The sequence below is a fragment of the Neopsephotus bourkii genome, unplaced genomic scaffold (assembly GCF_033783945.1).
Source record: "Neopsephotus bourkii isolate Nb327-2 ecotype Australia unplaced genomic scaffold, CSIRO-AGI_Nbou_v1 NB_168, whole genome shotgun sequence".
In the NCBI taxonomy this organism is placed as follows: Eukaryota; Metazoa; Chordata; class Aves; order Psittaciformes; family Psittacidae; genus Neopsephotus; species Neopsephotus bourkii.
This window is the reverse complement of record NW_026900684.1, coordinates 11,372,469-11,393,196: the sequence shown is the minus strand read 5'-3', so window position 1 is coordinate 11,393,196 and position 20,728 is coordinate 11,372,469. Positions and strand designations below refer to the sequence as shown.

Sequence of the window (20,728 nt, the reverse complement as noted above, 5' to 3'; positions counted from 1 at the left end):
TACAGTTAAGACTACAATTTTACCTGTTGTTCCAGGCTCTTCCATATTAACTTATAAATGAGGCCATTCCATTCAAGATGAAGGCAGTAATATGCATAGTCAATCACTGCCACACCCCAGAATAATTTAGGGGTAGGAACTATAGAACAGCTCATAGTTCATGTCCTAGTAATTTCCCAAATAATTCTTGACTCAGAAATACTATTGAAAGAAGCAATTTCTACAGCAGCTTGGAATCCTAAGCTCTCCAAGCATGTGATACATCAGGTTTTCTTTTATGAGAGATTTCTCTCCCACATAATTTGTAAGGAAGCTGCATAGTAGTGTAGAACATATACTTTGCCAATAAATATTTAATCTCACATTATTTTACATTATTTATATTTTTTAAAAGGTTTATAGTAACACAGGCTCTAAGTCAGTTTTGAATAGTGAAAATAAAATTACTGCTGTATAGAAACAGAGTGTTTGAAAGCAAATATGAGTTATCTTGAAAACCAAAGATGGTAAGGTGATTACAGCTGACTCCTGTTCCCCCAGACAGCATGCTGACACTACCTTCTCTTCCATCTTTTATTTCAGTTAATCAAAGAGACTGATTTTCATTTGGGAAATGAGACTAATGTAAGTTCTGCCAGGCATCCATCTAAAATCTGTTTTCTTAAAACTGTGCCCTCTAAATTTGATGAGATGTTTTTTTAAAAATCAAAAAGGATACAAACAAAAACCCCCAAACCAAAAACCCAACAAAAATACTATTCTCACTGTGAATGAGAGACCTGCTTGACACACAAGTGACTGGATAACATTTGACCTTCAATGCAGTACTAAGTCTACAGATGATCTTTAGCTACTGCCATTTCATGCTTTTGTGCTTGATTGAGAACTTCGCTTTTTCACTACCTTATATCTATTTCCACCGTATTATATTAGAATTTTAGCATATTGCCACCAGCAGTGATTACTATGCTCAACACATTGAGCATTACATAGAACTTCAATTTTACCTTTGAGAAGTAAGGAAAGAATACCACCCCCTCATGCTGACTTGGAGTCTCTTGTTATCAAAGAATACTAAATGTAGCAGATCACCTTGAAGCAGAGAAGCCAATCAGCCCTGGGAGCTGCCTGACTCTGTTCATTTTCAACTGACCTTTTGCAATTGAGTCAATTTATTTTTTCTTTTCCTGGCATGCCCTGACCAAGAGGGTGGAAATGCCTTCTTCCTCTTCAGCCTGTAACAGGGTGGACAGTGCCCACCCTCCAGAAGCTGAAGCAGCAGAGTCCACAGCTCCACAATCTGAGAATTAAAAAAAAAATCAGTGTATTTTGGGAAGTATTCCAAGCCACCGAAATACTGGGTAAGGTTTTTCACTGCTTTTGTTTTATGTGACTGACTTATTTTAGGGGAATTTTTTGTTTTTTAAAGAAAAAAATAACTTTTGAAGACATTATTAGCATAGCCATTTAACTCTAGGAGAGGATTTCAGACTGCGAATGCCAGTGAAAGTCCTCTACAATTCAGAATTAGCTCAGTCAGCTGTGGAGAGGCAGGATTTCAGACATGTGCTGCTTTTTTCAGTGCTACCTATGGGCTACTTGCAGTGGGTCACTTTTGGCATACCAGTCATTGGGAAACCAAAATGAAAGCTGCAGCATCTAGAATCTTAACAGCCACGATTTTGTCAATCTAGCAAAACAATGTAGGAATGTAAACACAATTAGGTCAGAAAGCCAAATTTGTTGTCGCCCACCTCATTGCAACAACAGGTTTCTGCAGAACAGCATGTGGGATAAACATCTGCCTGCTGCAAAAAAATGCCTAAAATTAGTTTCAGAAAACAGTATTTAAATAAGATCTGTTGCCAATAATTGCCATGCAAAGCACACTGAATTTCAACAGCAAGTGTGGGGCAAGGCTTCAACTAATAAGCTTTATCATTAAATCTACTACTATTCTGTACTCACAAAGACTCTACTGCTTATTAACAGTTCTTTCTCATCTCAGCAATACACTAGATTAAAGATAGATGAACAGCTTACTTTTACTGTTGAAGTGCTGGAGGCTACATTTAGTTTTTGATAGTCACAGCAGTTTTGATATGCCTTGGTGGCACATTTCATTGCAGTGTTATTGTTATAAACTGAAAAAACCAAACACTAGAAGCATATACAGGAAAATACTGGTGGATATGCTGAGCATTCAGTGATCTTGTCCATTTGAAGATGATTTACTTCAGAGAAGATTCCAGCACAAGTTCACTTACAGTAAGCATTTCTCCTAAATTTGCCACCCTTGGTCTAAGCAGCATCTAAAGCAGAGCACTTATGTAAGCTAGACTCCAGTGTTTTAGGTTCCACCTCCAGCCAAGAACAGCCTGGGTCATACACTGGTAACAACCTTGGCAGCACACTCCTCTGCTTCTATCCCCGCCAATACTAATGAAACAAAACTAGATGCAAAAGGTTTCTTAGAAACTTAGTGTTAATGCTGCCTGGCTGGAACTATCTCTAATGCTTGTACTAATTATTCCTGAGTAGATTAGACCAGAGGGTGCCAAGCCAACCCAGCAGCCCTTCTGCGCACAGTGTGCTGGATGACTGCATTTCTAAATTCAAAATTACATTAAATGGCTGACAACAATACAAACTATGAGTTTAGGAATCATTATAGCTATAGTAAGACAATCATCACTGCAGCACCTTGAATAGAAGGCATTAAAAAACAACAAACTCAAGCAATACATAATTTACATAAATAACAAAACAAGAGATACATTGAAAAGGTTTATTCAAAAAAGGCAAACGGTAAAATATGCCCATAAAACCCCATTTTTTTCTTTTTTACTTGAAATGTTGCAGAGAGTAAATGAAGAACATGAAAAGAGAGCACAAGGGTGATTTCTACACACCAGCAGTTCAGCTTTGTAGAGCCAACATTTTATACAGCACATTACAGTCACTTTTATGTCCTCATCTGCATGCGTCAAATAGAAGTGTCTTCCTCTACAGCCATAATACTAGCATGTACTTGTATTTCTCAATAATACTACATTTCTACAACCTCAGTTATTCTCTCTCCTTGGAGGTAGAGGACTGTGGTTCTATTTTGTTGGGTTTTTTTTAGAAGAAACAAAGGAATATTACACTGCTCAGAGATTCTTTTCAAACACAAGTTCACTACTCAGGGTTTCAAACACTTGCTGCTTGAACACAAAATTTAAACATTTTTTTCTATCACCTAAAAAGAACATACCTGAATTCGTTTCTTATTAAGAGAACACCGAATTGGAAAAAGCAAAAGCCTAGATAGAATGTGCAAGGTCAGATGAAAAACTGAAGTCCACAGACATCTCAATGCAATTTGCCAGCTATTATTATTTTTAAGGGAATAAAATTACACTGAAATTACTGTTTTTATTATTTTTCTTTCAAACTCAATAGCAGGTGTATAATCCCCACAAGATCACAGAGATACAGCTAATCTGAACTGTAATATTCAAAAGTAATTTAACCTGTGAAAAAACTCAATTTATGCTTCGATAAACATTAGTTTCTTTCAAAACAATAATGCTTCAACATCTGAAAGTTTATCCCAAGAGATATTATTTTCTGAAACAAACAATTTTCTCCTAAATTAATCTCATCTTTACATTTCAGAGGAAAAATGAGAACAGAAATATCACAGCTAAGCCAACACAAACAACAAATATTATGCTCCCATCTGATAATCAAAAGCTAGAGGAAAACAACACTTCAAGCCAAGCTTAATTTTGTGCTTTTTAGACAAAATATACATTCAGGATTATTTTATCTCACCAATCCATTCAGTGGGGACACAAACAAGGTGCTATTTTCATAAAAAGCATCTTTAGTACCTGCAATACATGAGCCAACATGACACAAGGTGCAACCACCAAGACACGGATGTCTCAGCATAGACTCCCCTTAGCCTCTTACACCACTGGAAAGACAATAAAGCAGTTCTCTGGCCAAGTAACCCAAGCACTCACCTGGGATGTTGGCTGTTGTGCTTTAATCCTTTTTCTACTGAACATTTTATTCCACAGGGTGGAATGACTTCAGTTTTAAAAAGGGGAACAAAAGTCTACATGATTAAGCCACTATGGTCACCACTACCAATCTTCACAGCACATTCAATACTGAACCACAGGCTGGATTACCTTAATTAAGGTGATTCACTAAAAGCAGATTTACTGCATAGTGCCAAAAAATGACAGAACAGAAAAATCAGGGGATTTCTGTATCCAATGCTATTTCTCCCAATGTCTTCTGAAAATGTTGTGTGCAAAGACAAACAAAAAGCACAGAGGTGAAATACAAAGTAATTGTTAGCCCCTGATCTGAATGGCTAGCGAACATCCGCAGGTCCTTGCTGGCTTACCTCCATTAGAAAGACAAAAGGATAATTCAAAACAGTGTTTACCAAGAACATCTGTAACGTCATGATTCTCTAATAATAACACAACCAGGAAACAGCATCCACATACTTTGCAATTGTTAGTGCTACCAGCAAGTCCTATGCTCTCTAGAGTGTCATCTGTTGCCTTGATGGTTCATGCCCAGTTCTGCTTCTTCCCCTCCCCTCTCTTAGAAAATCCATTTTAATTCAGGCACTAACTAATGACTCAGCTCTGGTATTTATGGTGAGTTTTATCAATCCTCGCAGGGTCATCTCCCCTACTGTAGATTTATTATGCTGATCAGAGCCTTTAGCAGCTGTTTCTATTGCTTCAGCTACCACAGGAACATTAAGACCAATGTCCTTCCAATGAAGGATATCTACCGCACTCGATTTTTACCAGATCTGTTTTCACGGAAGCCATTAACACTCTTCTCTATTCCAACAGAATATTTTCCAATGTATATTTTAATAGCAAAGTTCAAAACTGCAATTTTATTTCTATAGCTACAAGACCTTGAAAAATATAAACACAGCAAGTGTTTACATAAGACCACATTGGACAGATTTCTCCCATTAAACTTAATATGCTGAATAGAAGAAAGAAATCTGCAAGAGTATTCTTGTTTCAAAACTCGGCAGAAATCAAATGCTATTTCATCTACTGTGTACCACTACTGAGACATTCAGATTCATTTATCCTAATGAAAATCAACCACTTTCTCTGACAACAAAGCACCATTTGGCATCTAACAGTATGTTCAGCCTAGACTTCAGTAGTTGGGAGTCTGCACCCAAAACAGAGTTTTGTGGTGCTGACAAAGCCCTGCCACTTGAGTTCTGTTTGGTGCAGGATTTAGTACTTCTGTACAATGGGTTTTCCCCAAGTCAGAAAGCCACGCTCTACCCAAAGTTTGCACTGACACTACCTTTTCCCCAAAAATGAAACACACAGAAAGAATGTGAATCTGAGATTTTAAATACATTCATGCATTTAAACCTAGAAAATAAGTACATAGCTTGATTTTGGCTTATCTGAAATCTTACGGATTCTTACTGATGCTCTAGCTTTAAGAACCAGAGGTATTTGATTTCCCAAGAATTAGATGTTATTTCTAGGAAGATAAGGGGTCCTAACCTTATGCTGTAAAAAGCAGTTAGAAGAGAGGGCACCACAACTCCCTAAACAAGACTGCAGCCAATCTGAGGGTGAGGTTATCTGTTTAAACACGAAGAGGATTTCTTCAACATCATAAGGTATCTTAGGCAAAAAAAACGCATGAATTCCTGGAGGCAACTATTTAACATTTGCTTGATACATATGATTTGGAATACTTTGCCTTCCATTTACTATGTAGGTGAGACTAACCAAACCCAACCATCAAATATGCTGTGGTTACTGTGCACTAGGCTACAACATTTTTTAAGCTAGGAGACATGTCTAATTACAACAACCAAGTTAGTGCTTCTGTTTGATTCAAATAAAGTACCTTGAACTTCAGCCTGGCTTGTGTGACTGGGCTTCAATCTGACTATATCTAAGGGAAGCTGCACTAAAATGCCCTTGCAAGCAGATGAAAACTTTCACATGAAGGGATTTCTTCTGAAGACTGTGACTCTGAATATTATAAAACCATACCCTTCCATTACTGCAAGTATAAAATCAGCTCTAAAATAATTTTATTTCTTCTTTTTTGTCCATTTCTAAACTAAACTCCTTATTGGTGAACTAAGCAGTACACTCAAGACAAAGAGATACACCCACTCAGACCAACCACAGTCTACAAAACCCAAAGGCATAACCTTCATCAACCAATCTCATGAACTCTTCTAACTCCCATCAACATAAAAAAATAGGGAACTGTGGTACAGCCTAACTGCATATGCACTGCAGACATTTCAAAAGCTCTAAAAGGATTAAGGTTGCCATGTTACAGAATATTTTACTCAGAGAATATTTTTTAAATGGCATCTCAGTTTGCACGTAGAATTCTGGGATTGCTGCAGGAGAAAAACGGCACAAACACTTCCTGGCAGTTGTGATGGTTTAACTCATACCCCCCTTTTTTTATTCCTTTAGTGTAAGCTCAGAAAATGTGAAACATGAGTATTACATTAAAAAAATCTCCTTAACAATTGCTAAGTAGGTAATTATTACTATTTCCTATTTAACTGCATCAGACATAGTATTTAGTGTTTTATTATTTTTAAAGAAATAAAACCATACAACCTTTGTATGGAGTGTGCAGAAAAATCAGTTCCTCTTCTATGCAGTTTCAAATAAATTTTGATCTCTTTGATGTTGTTCCTTTTAAAGGTAGGAAGCTGGTAAAATAACAAATAGGGAGGCACAAATGACATCAGCTTCCTTGCAAGGGTTGCAAAGAATCAAATTCTGAACTGAACATAAGAAAAAGTTGTGATTACCTGAGTAAAGAGCATATCCCCACAACAGGACCGAAGCTACAGATAAGCTCTCATTGACCCTTATGTTTCCTTCTGGGGCCACATGTTTCAGTATGAGAAGATAAACATATACTGAAATTGTAAACTGCTTTAGGAATCTCTTTCCAGAAACAGCCCACTAGCTATTTTATTTCACCACTGAAAAACCTATTCCACTTACTACTGAAAGTAAAAACAAATCCCCCTTACTAAACAAAAATCATGTATTTTTGAAAACATTCTAGGAAAGATAGTTCTCCTTTTCTTACAGAAGGGTAAGCTGCTCAAAGGGACGGAGAACATACTGAAAATACATTATTCTGCTTGCAGTACCTGCCACACAAAATTCATTCTTATCTGTCAGGACTGAATTCAAAAGAATAGTATGTAAGATTGTAGCCTCAGTCTGTAATGCCTGCAGGATGTTTACATCCTTACTTTCAGCTATTACTATCTGAAGGACTATACTAAAGACTGAGGAAATGTGAGAGCAAGGTGAAAGAAAATGCTACCAAATCAGAATAGTCACAAATGCTCTTTTTTTTTCTTTTTATCATTTTCCACCCTTTGAGCATATTTCCTGTTTTCCAAGCAATTCCTAGGACACTAGCCCACCTTTTTCCTACATTCATTTTGAGTTCATGAGCATCTTTCCTGTTTTCCAAGCAATTCCTAGGACACTAGCCCACCTTTTTCCTACATTCATTTTGAGTTCACGGAATGGAAGATTTAAATTTGTAGCTCTACTGGGTCTGTAAGAACTATGAAAATAGTTTGGTTATTAATAAACCTGACATGCTTAGAATCCTATGAAGAATCTCAAATGCCAAAAATAATGCGTGCTGTCCTGAATAGGAAGCTCTTCAACTACTCTGGGACTGAAATATTCTAAACGTCACACAGCATGTAACTCACTGGTTCAAAATAAACAATGATAAATAAAATACAGCATATTTAAAAATTAAAATACGCACATACTGGGGGAAAATAGGTGGCATGTGAGACAGCACACTTCATTTTTGTTCTCACCTCTTGTCTAGCCAACTCCTCCATATCAGCTTTTCTATTTTGATGTTCTCCAAAACCTCCTTAAACATCAACCTAACTCTTCAACTTGTTCCTCTAGCACTTCCTCCTCACCAGGCCTCCAATTCCAGTAAGCAAAGTCTCATTTCCTCAACCTGATTTCCTCCTCCATCATTTTTTCTCCAAATTGCCTATTGCAATGTTCCAATCTATTGCCACAGTTCATTTTCTTTCAAGATAGCTCACTATCCTTCTGCTCCTTTATTACTTAACCTTCATGGTACTGAATACTCTGCTTTTCAGCCTCCCAGGGTCCTTCTCCCATCCTTTCAACAAGATGAGTGATGGATTTCTTACCTCATACTCGCTGTGTGCTCAGCTCCTCTGCTGCCCTCTCCAAACACAAGGTCACCCTTGGCACCTCGTGGATCTGCTCTGCAGCCCCCCTCCAATTCCTCTGCTCCTACTCTGATGCTGTGTGAACATGTCTGGCAGGGATCCTCATAATAGGCTAAATTCTTCCACTATAAACTGGTTTTCTTTCACTTCTTCCAGCTCCACTACTTCAGGAGCCCTGCTCAAAAGACATATGCAGTTTAAGTGCAATAGGACTAAAAGAGCCAAAACGGAACAGAAGTAACATGCAAACTGCAGTGGTGGCCAATACCACATTATCTGCATTAATGCTTTTTTAAATCCTGGTCCACAAACTACTGATTATCTGAAAGATTTTCACAGATAGCTTGTAATACAACCACACTGAAGCTTTAAATTTGCATATGCATGACAGCAAGGAAACAAACTTATTTTAGTTACCTTATTCTATATTTAAAATTTAACCTAATTTTATTGTGCTGCAAAGCAGGAATTAATACATCAAAAAAGTAAAACATATATATGTATATATGTATCTCCTTTATTCCCCCCTGCTCCCCTCAACAAAACAAAGTGATAGTCTTTTCAGCTTTTTCCTCAAGTTGTAGGTACCGTGGTAGTGTGTCTTACACTTAATGGAAGCTTAAATCAGTACTTCTCAACCTTTCAAAACTCAGTTTAGATATCAACACTTATTTCTGGAAGACCTATGTGTGTTCTGAAAGATTACCTATTCATGTACTTATTGACTATTTCCTCCCCCCCCCCCGCTTAACATAAAATGTAAGAGGATTACAGAACCCAGTGGCAAGGCCAAAGGCTTGTTAACTTACTAAGGCTGTGGATTTAAAACTGTGTTAAATTAAACAGGTTTTGAAAATGGCTTAACTCTGCTAGTGCGGATAAGATTTATCAGTCTCCTCTCAGATCTTCATCTAGCTTATGAAAAAGGTGACCATGTGAGGTAGTAGGGCACTGGCATATACAAACAAGTGAAGGTCCCCGAGACGGTGATATTTTCTTTCATTTTGAAGCTGGGAGCTTGCTAAAAGCTTCATCTTTACTCAGAGGCACATTACTACAGCACACTGAGTTCACCTTTACTGGATTTCCTTAAAATAAGCTTCTAGAATGGCTATGCCCTATATATGCCAACTCAGATTGTCATCTGATTATCTTTGAATGCTTTAAATTTTAACACTTTTGAATCAGTCAGAAGTGCCTCATTCTTTATTTTTATCCAAATAAAATGCAGACTATAACTTAAAGAAATAAGATAGCATGCTAATAAAGAATAATTGAAGAGAATTATTTCAAATTATTCAGAATTGATCCTCTCACTCCTCCGTGCAAGTAAAACTACATCCTTTTGTTGAGCTCAGCAGCGTCGAAGTGCGGTAGGAGCAAGTACTTTTGTCTTTAACCAGAGCTTTTCAAAAGCTTGTCTTGTAAAACTGTACTTCATACAAGATAAAACAGTGCTTCAACTCTTCAAAAAGCTTTTAATGTACGTGTATATTTTGAAAGTTTGGGTGCTGAGCAGAGGGCATAAAGAGAAGTAATATGCACGCTTTTCCATTGCAGAAGGAAGAGCAGTTACCTCACCTTAATGCAACACTGATGCCATGAAACAAAATTAGTTTTATTAACAAACAAATGCTAAAGACTGGGGAGTGCTTCAGGTTTATGGAGACCAACAGGACACTCTCTTGCTGCCTGGCTTATCTTTTATGAAACACTGGCAGCACTCCCTTTGCTCCAGCAAGGAGAAGAATGCTATCTGTACTGGTTTTTAAGCAACATCAAAATACTTCTGATCAAAAGGCATTTCCAATTTGAGAAACTGTAAAATTATATTTTGCACATTTACAGAAAATAAAACCAGACAATCTGTATTATACTCCAAAGAATCATGCCAACTTGGAAGGTAGAAAGAACAGTTAAGCACCAGAACTTTCAGTTCAATTAAAGAGAAAAAAAAAAACAAAACCAAATACAAACTTAAACCATATTTTAAGTTTTATGTAGAAGGCTGAGCAAATCAGCACCTTTACAAATAAAATTACTTTTGAGAGAGACAGCATGTGTACATGAACACAAAAGAATTTTGTCCTTATTTTCAGGAGATCAGACATTCTTGCAGGTTCTGGGTTTTTTTATACTTGAGAGTTTAAGTGCTTATACTATAGCATAGGTGGTGCTGGTGAGGAATTGATAAAGAGCAACATAAGACAGGAACAAAGACATAGACAAGAAATTAAATAATTTAGAATTCTGAAGCATACATGCTCTTAGGCTACAAAAAAACTTAACTTTGGATAACAAATCGTGCTTGAGTGCCACAAGTGTCAAATGACTGTCACAGTCCTAAGTTTCTGAGGGTACAGGGATAAATTATTTCCATGGTGAGTTGCTCATATGGGCCACAGTTGATTTCCATGTACCCAGCAGGCTCAGATTCTGAGACACTATGGCAACAGTATCTGTAAATGAAACATGAAGACTTGAGTTTGATTCTGTGCTTCATTTTCCCCTCACTCAATTGAAAAATACTGGACTCAGTTTCTCTCTTTGGAGTGATTTCCCGTATTTCCAGAACACCTTCCCGAGTCCCACAGTTTAAGAACATGCAGAAGAGAAAACAGACTTAACTGTTTGCCTTTGTGCTGACCAAGACCAGCTAGAGGCACTGTGCCCAAACTGCATGGCAGCCCTGGCAATACCTATGGGATCAGAATAAATGAAAGCAGTTATTCGTACACTCTCAGTGCAGCAAGGTTCTAACTGGAACTACCGCCACCGTTTAGTATTACGATCAGAGGACAGTGCTGCCATCTCCCCTCTATAGTCAGGAAGCGTTAAGTGGTAAAGAGCACTTGGATGTGCGGCTCTTCCACCTCAGGGCCACTCCCTAAAATGTATCCAGCTCACCTCAAAGCAGCCGTTCTTGGTTCAAAAAACACTGCTCTCCAAGACTCCAATCTGGTGATGTAAAAAGAAAAGCAAAGAAACTGACCTAGTGTAAAGAACCCAAGAATCCATGCTGATTTTGGGAGATGAGCTTTTCTGTCTACTTCCAAAGAGGCATCTGATATGAACTGAGATGCAGCAAACAGATGCATACTTTTCCTTCCTGCACGCAGTAATGAGGCGTTTCTATGAGCATGGCTGACCAGATGATATTTCAGCTTTAATTACTGAAACACATTTTTGCCCACACTAGGATGTGCACATAGGCAATGATTTAAAGAAGAAAAAGAAAACTGCAAACCAAAGGAGGCTAAGCAACACAGTAATATTAACCTACATTTTATGCTCTTCATTCATTTAGCAGATTAAGTCATAAATACCACAAGAGTGTCTGTAGTCCAGATACTTCAACAGATCATTTTCTCTCTTATTGCTTATTTTATGTTCCATATGTTTGACACAGTCAAGGACAAATTGGACACAAGAGGGAAGAAAAATATATATTTTCTTTTTCTTGGAAGCAGTACACCAAGATCAGAGGCTAGAGAATGTTTGCGTAAAGGACAACGATGGAGCCAAAGAAAAGACCAAGGAAGGTGTTAAGCATATCAGGAGGAGAATGCCAAATGCACTGCAAGGGGAAGTCCACCAAAAGAAAGACAAATATTTCCAGTTCTATTATCACAGCTGCAGTTTCAGGCTTGCTGTTTTCACACTAAACAGGGATAAGAAGAGGAAGTACCACGTGAAAACCATTTCACTCAGATAAAGGAGAGGGGAGGAGAAGGATTTCTAGACGACCCCATCCCAACCATCCCAAGAGCCTCCAGCTCTTCCTACCATACAGGACGTCTACTAAGCCACTGAACAAGCGGTACCCATTGCAGAAAGCCAGACACTATGCACACAGACACACAGTAATAGCGCTACTGGCGACTTTTCTGACCAGACCCTGGACCACCTATGTAAAGCAGTTTTATAGGTATTTGATTTCTGTGGTAATAAGAGAAAAATTACACAATTTTTATTCTCTTAAAAAAACAAAAAAAAACTGTTCCCCTTCACAAGCCCATTAAAAGTAAGGGCCTTAGACTTCCTTTTTGTGCAGAAGTTTAAATTTTCTGAATGATCAAAGCTTTTTGAGTAGTGCAATAACCTGTAACTCACCAGACAAATTAAAGTGGAGAAAAAGAGACCATTTTATTTCAGGCAGGCAGTCTACAGAAATGGAAGAATATTAAATTGGAAAATGAAGGGAAATAGAGACAGCCCCCCTCTTCCACCTGAAAACAAAGCAGTCATCCAACAGCAATTTCCACTACCACACACAAAAAGGGTATTGGAAACAAAACAAAAAGGGATTTAAGCATCACACTTAAATACTGTGGATTTATTTTTTAGTTTATAAATCAAATTACTTCAAAACCTAATTATTTTCTAAATAAAGGGATTACATTGGTTTCACAGCTATTTTATCAAGCAGATTAATATGAGCTGGCAGGCTAAAGACGGCTATCAAGGTTCAAAGTATGGAATTCAATATTTCTGCATTAGCAACACCATTCAGATATTCTTTTTGTTCTTCTCAAAACACACTCAAATCTATAGACCAGTGTGCCAGTCAGATGCAAATTTCTCTAGCTGAAGAATGGAACACCAGCTTCCATAATTTTTTTTTTTTTAAGTATCTGGCTTTTCCTCACTGAGATATTTATCTGATTCCCTGTTAAAAATCCAAACAAAATTAAATCCTTTCAACAATCTAACACTAGACAATGGACCATCTTTGATACAGGAAATGGACTATGAACAGCTCTCCAGTAATGTGGATGTCAATGTTTTAAAGAGCTAACAGCAGTATCTACTGTCCTCAGCTGAGACTGTGGATCCATTGTAAAACACCCTATAGATAGATGCAAAATACAAAAAAAGTCAATCTCTGCCCTGGAGAGTATACAGTTTAAACAGCAAGTCAAACAAAGGAAGTACTATCAGTCATATCTGCAGATGGGAAACAGAGGCACAAAGAGCTCTGAATAACTCTGTGAAAGGTTATAAAGAATGTCTGTGGCAGAGCCAGGAACTGAGCACAGAAACTCTCAATCCTAGTCCAATGCCTTTGGATATTGAGACAATTCTTCTTTTTTGCTTATCCTCCCTCTTTGCTTACTTACCTCTATGAGGAAACACATTAGCACCATGATAGACAGTCTATTTTCCTTTTATATGTATAATCTCCATTAATTTTTCTCTAGTTTAACATGGGATACAAAAGTGCAACAGAGAAGTAATTGAAATGGTACAAGCAACTGTAAATGTAAAAGCAGAATCTGGCATTTCAGCAAGCATGAGAGGAAACAAAAGTGTGCATACATGATTTAGAGAGACTTCCTGAAATGTTTTCCAATCATTACTCCAGAATTGTGAATAGGCACCTGTCTCCAACTTCTCAAGATAATTCACATCTTAAAGTTGCACCTTGACATTCCTTACTTTTATAGGATGTAATGCAGGAACATGCAGGACACATGATTAAAACTACAAAAAAAAAAAAAAAGGTACACCTTTTTTTTTCTTTTCTTTAATAAGGAGTAAAGATTTTGTACAAATCTGTACAAACACAATTCTCAAAATCAGGTATCATCAACTAACATTTCTCCAGCCTACCATCACAAACACCAACTATGTAACTCACTGCATCAGCTATTGTTTCTCGCATGTTTCTACAACCGCTTTTTTCCCCAAAGTGACACACCTCACAATCTGATCTATTACCACAATGTGAGCTTCTTCTGAGAGTACCTGACTGCCAAATGTTTACTGATGTGACATATCTGTGCACTACTTTCATTCTGCTAACTCTTGCTCAGACAACAAACATCTGTTCCAGTCTAAACCTGCTATGATTGGCAATCCCCATATTTATTTTCAATCCTTCATTAAGTTGCTGATGTATGAACACACAGTTTAGTCCTACTGTTGTTTTCTAATCATTAAGTGTTTTCTAATCTAAGACATTTTTCTTTGACAACTAAGTTGTTCTGACAGGATCACAGGCCAGTGAGTGCTGTGACTACAACAGCAGCACTTGTTTCAGCTCCTATCAGGTTTTTGAATCCTGCTAAATGGGCATTTTCTAATAGCCTGTAACATGCCTTTACCCTCTTCATTTCAAGAAGGCTTCACCAGAAGTGGTGTACCACCAGAGGTCTCTATCAGCTTTCCAGAATAAAAGCAAGGAAAAAGGGAAAAGCTGTAGGACTTCCCCACTGTCTGCAGTAACATTTCTCAGCAAGATTTCCCACTCACATACAGTATAATACACGGAAATTACACCATCAATACTTATTCAGCATAAGCATCAACTCTATTAGGCATGGCCAACTTCTGAATTATTCATGCTTTTTTTTTTTTTTGAAAGAGAGATCATTTGAATCCTTTGTTTATCTCTTCCTGCCTACACTTGGCTCAGAGAACAGCTGAAAACTTCATTAAAAAATACTTTTAACAGTGATAAGATTTCAGGCAATCCTGACACCTCCACTTAAGGATCTGCTGGGAAGATAGGCCTAACTTCAGGAACTTGGATTATAAAGAAACTTGCAGAAGAGTTCAAGGGAAAAATTCAATGTGTATCATCTTAAACCTATCCTCTAGCAGAGGAACTAGAAACACCTCTCCAACATCTACCAATTTATGCACACAGCTATGTTTAAGATTCCTACAGTAAGTATCCCCTTGCAAAACTACCATAAGGAACCCAATACCTGCTTGACATACTTCATGAAAATAACAAGCTGAGTAACACAAGCATAAACCTGAAAGGAAGTACTCTAAAATTTTCATATGCTCTTTTGAAGCGAGCCATGCTCATGTGATCATGTAGTCCCTCCACAGCCCTCAATAATTTGCTCCTGATGACCAGTTGCAAGCAGATTTGACAGCAGGCTGTGGTTCTCACAGCTCTTCCAAGCTGTCAACATAGGCAAGGTTTTCACTTAAATAAACAAAAGAGAAAAGCATTAAATTAGCATCCAGAAGCTACATCATGTGCCTAACTACTATTTGTTCTCCCAGTTAAGCTGGCCCTTTAGAACAGAAGAGCTGGGCAATCACCGAACAGTTTTCCATCAGGTACAGCAGTATATCCTGCCTTTGTCCAACTGATACATGGAAAAAGGCACAGAAGGCTTTATGCGTCAAAATCAAGGGAGCAGAAGGAAGTTGAGAACTTGCAGAGAGAAAATTCAATTGTTACGGTGATGAAAGATTACAGAGGTTAAGGAAAGAAATATAGTCACTGCAGTGGGGGAGATACACAAAATTTATTAACCCCTACCACCCACCCAGCTTCATTAGTTTTAGGACTCAAGGAGCCATTTGTTTGTTTATTGCCATGTGTCACCACATACATATAGAGAACGTAATATACATAGTACTGTGCAACATCAGGGCTGGCAGCTCCACAGTCATTGATACAGTTCAGGAAATCACGCTTCAGTACATGCTGTATTAACCTTTTCTGAAAATTATGGCATCCTCTGAAAGGGCATTTATGAGCTTAGTATTACTTCAGGGTATAAGCAGAATGTTTATGACTTGACAGCCTTCATCCATGTTCACTTCATTTAACGTAATAGTGACTTTCATTTACTAGGTCCCCCTCAGCAAAATTAGTTTAGGAAATCTGACTCTGCCACTCATCTAGAAACAGATTTTCCTCCACAATTCCCAGGGAGGAATTGTATTTGCAACCATCTTTATGGTACAGCTAGCAAAACAAACAGGGCATTTACTTCAGCACTGTCCATTAAATTGGCATTTTGGGTTCTGATTTTTTTTTTTTCAACCCAACTTTTCATTAGGAAAGGGAAAAATTCTACTTTTCTCCCCCTTCTTATCCCTCAGAGTTGGCTCATGTTCTTAAAAGTACTGCCTTCCTAGTCAAAAAGGCTCTAGACACAGTGGACAAAAGATGAGATGATCATCCTTCCCTGACTCTCAAAGGAAAGAAGATACAAGAATGCCTGTGAAACCTCAGAAACAAAGACACTTGAAGACTTACTGTAAAATGCTGAAATCTATCACTAATTATACACTGAGTTGCAGTTATTTACATGAGGTACGCACATGGTCACAATTTCAATGGCACACAGTACAGCGTAACTAATAAAATGAAGCAACATTCCATATGTTATCACTTTCTACTCTGTGCAACATCTGGAAATGCAAATGTTGCACAACAGGATATTATAGAACATTTTATGAAAAGAGAATATTCCACATTCAAGTTGTTTTTTCTAACAAGACTTTGAGAAACTCTGAAGCAGTCATTCACACATGCAGTATATTGCTGCACTGGAAATCTCTTTGGAGGAGCAACAGTCTCTGAAATGACACAGTTATTTGCAAAGGTTGACACAAAAATATATGAACAAGGTAAATAGGTATTTTGTTTTGTTTTACATTTAAGAGCTTCTGCAAATGCAAGGTATCACAATAAACACCTTAACATTCTGGAGAAGACCAGAAACTGCTGAAGCTTCTTTGCAGTATTTTAAGATTGACCTTCTGAAATAAAAAGGAAAAAAAAACCAACCCAACCAAACTATGAACCCACTCCCCCAGCGTCTTCTCTCCTCCCTCACCAAGTAATCTACATACAGAACTAAATTCAATAACAGGAAGTGGCATGATAATTATTATTTTTAAAGTCTAAGGTAAAGGACCAATGAGAGTCCCTACCAAACAGAGAAAACAATACCATCAAATGGAACACCTGCATTTGAAATCCTCACGCAAACTTAAGAGGTGTATCTGATGTCTTAGATTCCAACCATGTAACTACAACTGAGGACAAATCAGTGTAAGGCTTTCTTCACTGGGTAAGTAAACAAAATCATTCAGGTATACTTTAAAATCAAGCCTAGTCCAGCCAAGTACATTTTTAAGCCCTCTCATTGGGCTTAAGAAATACCCTAAGATACTTCTTAAAAATAAACTAAACTTTCCTAGAAGGAAACCACCTAAACCGTTCAGAAACTCCACTTCAAACACAGGAACTCTAAATATGCAAGTTTCACAAAGTGGGCAGCAAGACCTTTCAGAGAAGCTGTTCCGTCTTGTCATCAAATAACACAGAGCACGGACAGTCATCTCATAAAACTATTACCCGATACAGACTCCAGAAGAGAAAATCATAAATGAGGCTACTGAGTCTTGATTATAAGGTATGGTAGAGTCTACAGATTGCACAGATCCTAGGAAGGAAGAAGAGTAGGAAGAGAAGGCAGTGTCTTCCTATCCCAGTACCTAGATTTTCCAAAGCACCCAGAAAAAATACTTTGAAGAAAACCTTATTAAAGAGGGGGTGAAGACTGAGAGTACAAATAACTTACCAGACCACAGTAATGCCAAGATTTCTTTTTAAGAGAAAGAGATAGAAAAGTGTAGCTCCTTAGAAGCCAATGGCAAAACCTCTACCAACCTCAACAAGAACATGACTTCCCTGGTCATGTTTTAACATTCATTACATCTAACTCAAAAGAAATTTACTGGTAGCTGGAATCATTACAGAAAGTGCAAGAGACAAAATCTCTTATCTTGCAGTTGACAGAGCCAGAACAATTGCAAGTGTTTTTCACAAATGTTTATCCTTAACAATTATTTAAGCTTTCCACATGAATGATTTTCTACTTGTCTTCCTTTTAATAAGACAGTTGAGGTACTGAGATGCTTTTCTTCTTACCTCAACAACTGAGAGTTTTAATAAGGAAGTATTACTACTGGTATTTACATAACAGTAAACCAATACTGATAAGAACACTGACGTTTTCTGCTGCAAGTCTCAAAAATACTTTGTTTTGCCATATTTGCTCTCTGACTTTATCCTGAAGCAGAGGCCATCAACTGTTTTGGAACAGTCGTGACTGCAACAAAATATGGTCATCACATGGTACTTACCCTAACAGGAGGGCTCCGTGCTTGCACCCTTTGCTGCTGTCCAACTTGAGAGCTCTGCAGTTCCTTTGATCCACAATTAGCTACAGTGTTGATGGGTACCCTTAAAGCATTTGTGCTACTAGTCCCACCACCAGTGCTGGGTTTTCGAGGCCTCTGTTTGATGCCATCCAGTAGTCTAACAAGCAAAATATTACTGGGCAGTTCATCAACGCTGCAGTCCACTAAAGTCCTGCACTCTGGGCATCGCAGCTCATTTCGGGAGCTCACAATGCCCAGCAGACAGCGTTTACAGAACGTGTGCTGGCAAGGCAAGACTTTTGCAGAAGCATCAAGGCGTTCTAAGCAAACAGGACACTCCAACAGATCCAGCAAAGCTGATTCATCCATTTTCTTTGTAGTACTTAGCCAAAAAAACAAATCTTCACGGAGTGTGTGTGTTTTGAGCCCTCCAAGGATATCATGTTACATCCATCCCTCTTCTGACCGTGCTCTGAAATTTTTTGAGGGGAAAAAAAGGTATCAGTATGGGAAAAAGAGGAAGAAAAACTGTATTTTACATGAAGATGTTCATACAAAGAGCAAAAAAAAAAAAAGCTCTCTAGACTAATTCAGTAGATGCAATAAATGAAACATCAAAATATCACTACATCATAATAACAATCTACATTAATAGATCCATAGTTAAAATAATTGGCTAAGAGCTAAGGTTTTAAAATACAAGTCCCCACAAATTTTAATCTTGGGTGATTTTGTTTTCATCAGATTATTCCAGAATGAATGGCTATCCTCAGTACAGCATTATAATAAAGCTTACTTTTCATAGTTCTTGCTTAATACACCTGTACTTCTGAACGCTTCTTTGAAATCGGCTATTTTCCACAAGATGGCAAAGGCAATTACAACTGGGTCCAAAACAACAAAGTGTACAGCAGCAGGACATAGCAGGGGGAATTACATTTATGCCAAGACCAAGCCAATAGCAGATCACGTTTCTATCATTTCTGTGAAAAGTAATGGCAGCAAATTATACACATCAGTCTTGGAAACAGCCTCTACCTCACAGGGTTTTAGGCTTACCACAGGCACTGAACAAGAGGGTTCATTACAGTGCCGCCTTTAAGCGCTTCAAAAACTATCGCGAAGTGATTTACAGCAGGAAGTGCTACTGCCATATCGTTAGGACAACACAAGTAATGTGTTTGCAGCCACAGAGGCAAAGGAAAGCTTTCAGCCAGCTTAAGCGTATATAGCGAGAGGCTAAGAAAGGGAGGGAAAACCATCCCACCACCAAAAGCCCCCTATAAATCATCATTCTGTAGGAAGCCACCCCAGGCTGCTCCGTAGGGGGAACACAGCTTGTGGAGCTCGGCAGTGCTCACAGATACGCGCCCGCGTTCTTGGCGCGGACAGGCAGTCCCAGCCCGGGGCTGGGGGAGGGGTGCTCCCGGAGGGACAGGGAGGTTCCGTCCGGCCGCGCAGCCCCATCCCACCCCCGGGGGGTGCCGAGGCCAGGCTCCGGGAGAAGTTGCGCGCCTCCGCCCAGCCGCACCGCCGGCCTGGGGAAGCAGCTCGCTCGGCTCCGCGGGCGCTGGACGCGTGTCGAGGCGTTCATCTCTCCACCTACCTGCTGTGCGGCTCCGCACTACGCCGGCTCCTCTAGTTATTTATGTTTCCCCACTCCCCCCTTTAAAAGCGATCCGCAGGCGGGGAAGCAGGCAAACCCCGGCAGGCGGCGTGCACCGCCCCGCGGGCCCTCCGGGGAGAGGGGTGAGCGCGGACGGCTCCTCAGGAGGCGCACCCAGCAGCAGGGCGGGGGGCAGGCGACGGCAGCCCCGGGGCAGAGGGCTGTCACCCCGCCATGCGACAGTGAAGGCAAGAGGGGGTCGGGCCTGCGGCCCCTCGGCCGAGCCGAGCCACCCTTCAGGGGCGCGAGAGGGTCCCCGGGAGGCCGAGCACCGCCCCTCTCCGTCCTCCACCCGGATCTCACCGTATGGCGCCGGAGGGGCCGCGCCGCCCCGGCTTTGTCTCCGTAACGAGCCGCTACCAGTGCCTCTCCCACCACTGTAACGCCAAAACCCGGCTAAGCTCGGTTCCCCCCGTGTTCCCTCCCCGCCCCGCCGCGCAGGGCTGACGCGATGGGCGGCACCGCCCCGCCCGGCACCGCCCCGCTGAGGGGGCCGAGGGTAGGACGGGCCGTCCCCGGCCCGGGCCGCTTTCTCTCAGCGGCGGCTCCTCCTCGCACGGGAGGGCTGGGGGCGGGAACGGGCCGGCAGCCCCCCTCACACCGCCCCCTTGCCAGTGCCGTGGGGTGGCGGGTGGGCGCTTTCCGGGACTGGCGATATGTTGCCTCGCCGGGGGAGGCGCTCCTCGCCCGGCTGGGTGAGGGGAGTGCCGGTCACGCACCTGGGGCTGGGGTCGGCTGTGGGGAAAGCGAGGAGCTTGTGGTGGTCGAGGCGCTAACCCCGCCCTGTGTGGTGAATCAGGACTGCGGCTGCCAGGCCCCACGGAAGGAGGAGCCGGGGTGCC

The 20,728-nt window shown here is 40.0% G+C and overlaps 1 protein-coding gene across 2 annotated transcripts in view; it reads right to left on the bottom strand.

The window, feature by feature from the left end:
• SH3RF1 (SH3 domain containing ring finger 1) overlaps positions 1-20,420 on the bottom strand; it is a 79,759-nt gene extending 59,339 nt beyond the window's left edge. The window contains exons 1-2 of one of the 2 annotated variants that reach the window (XM_061372850.1): positions 20,190-20,420; positions 18,203-18,692 (exon numbers count right to left, since the gene is read on the bottom strand). In XM_061372850.1, the coding sequence (XP_061228834.1) occupies positions 18,203-18,589 (387 nt within the window). In that variant the 5' untranslated portion in view covers positions 18,590-18,692; positions 20,190-20,420. Of the gene's footprint in view, positions 1-18,202; positions 18,693-19,826; positions 20,163-20,189 lie in introns of those variants that run through there. The other variant, XM_061372859.1, reaches the window with a different exon arrangement.
• Between the last annotated feature and the right edge of the window lie 308 nt (positions 20,421-20,728).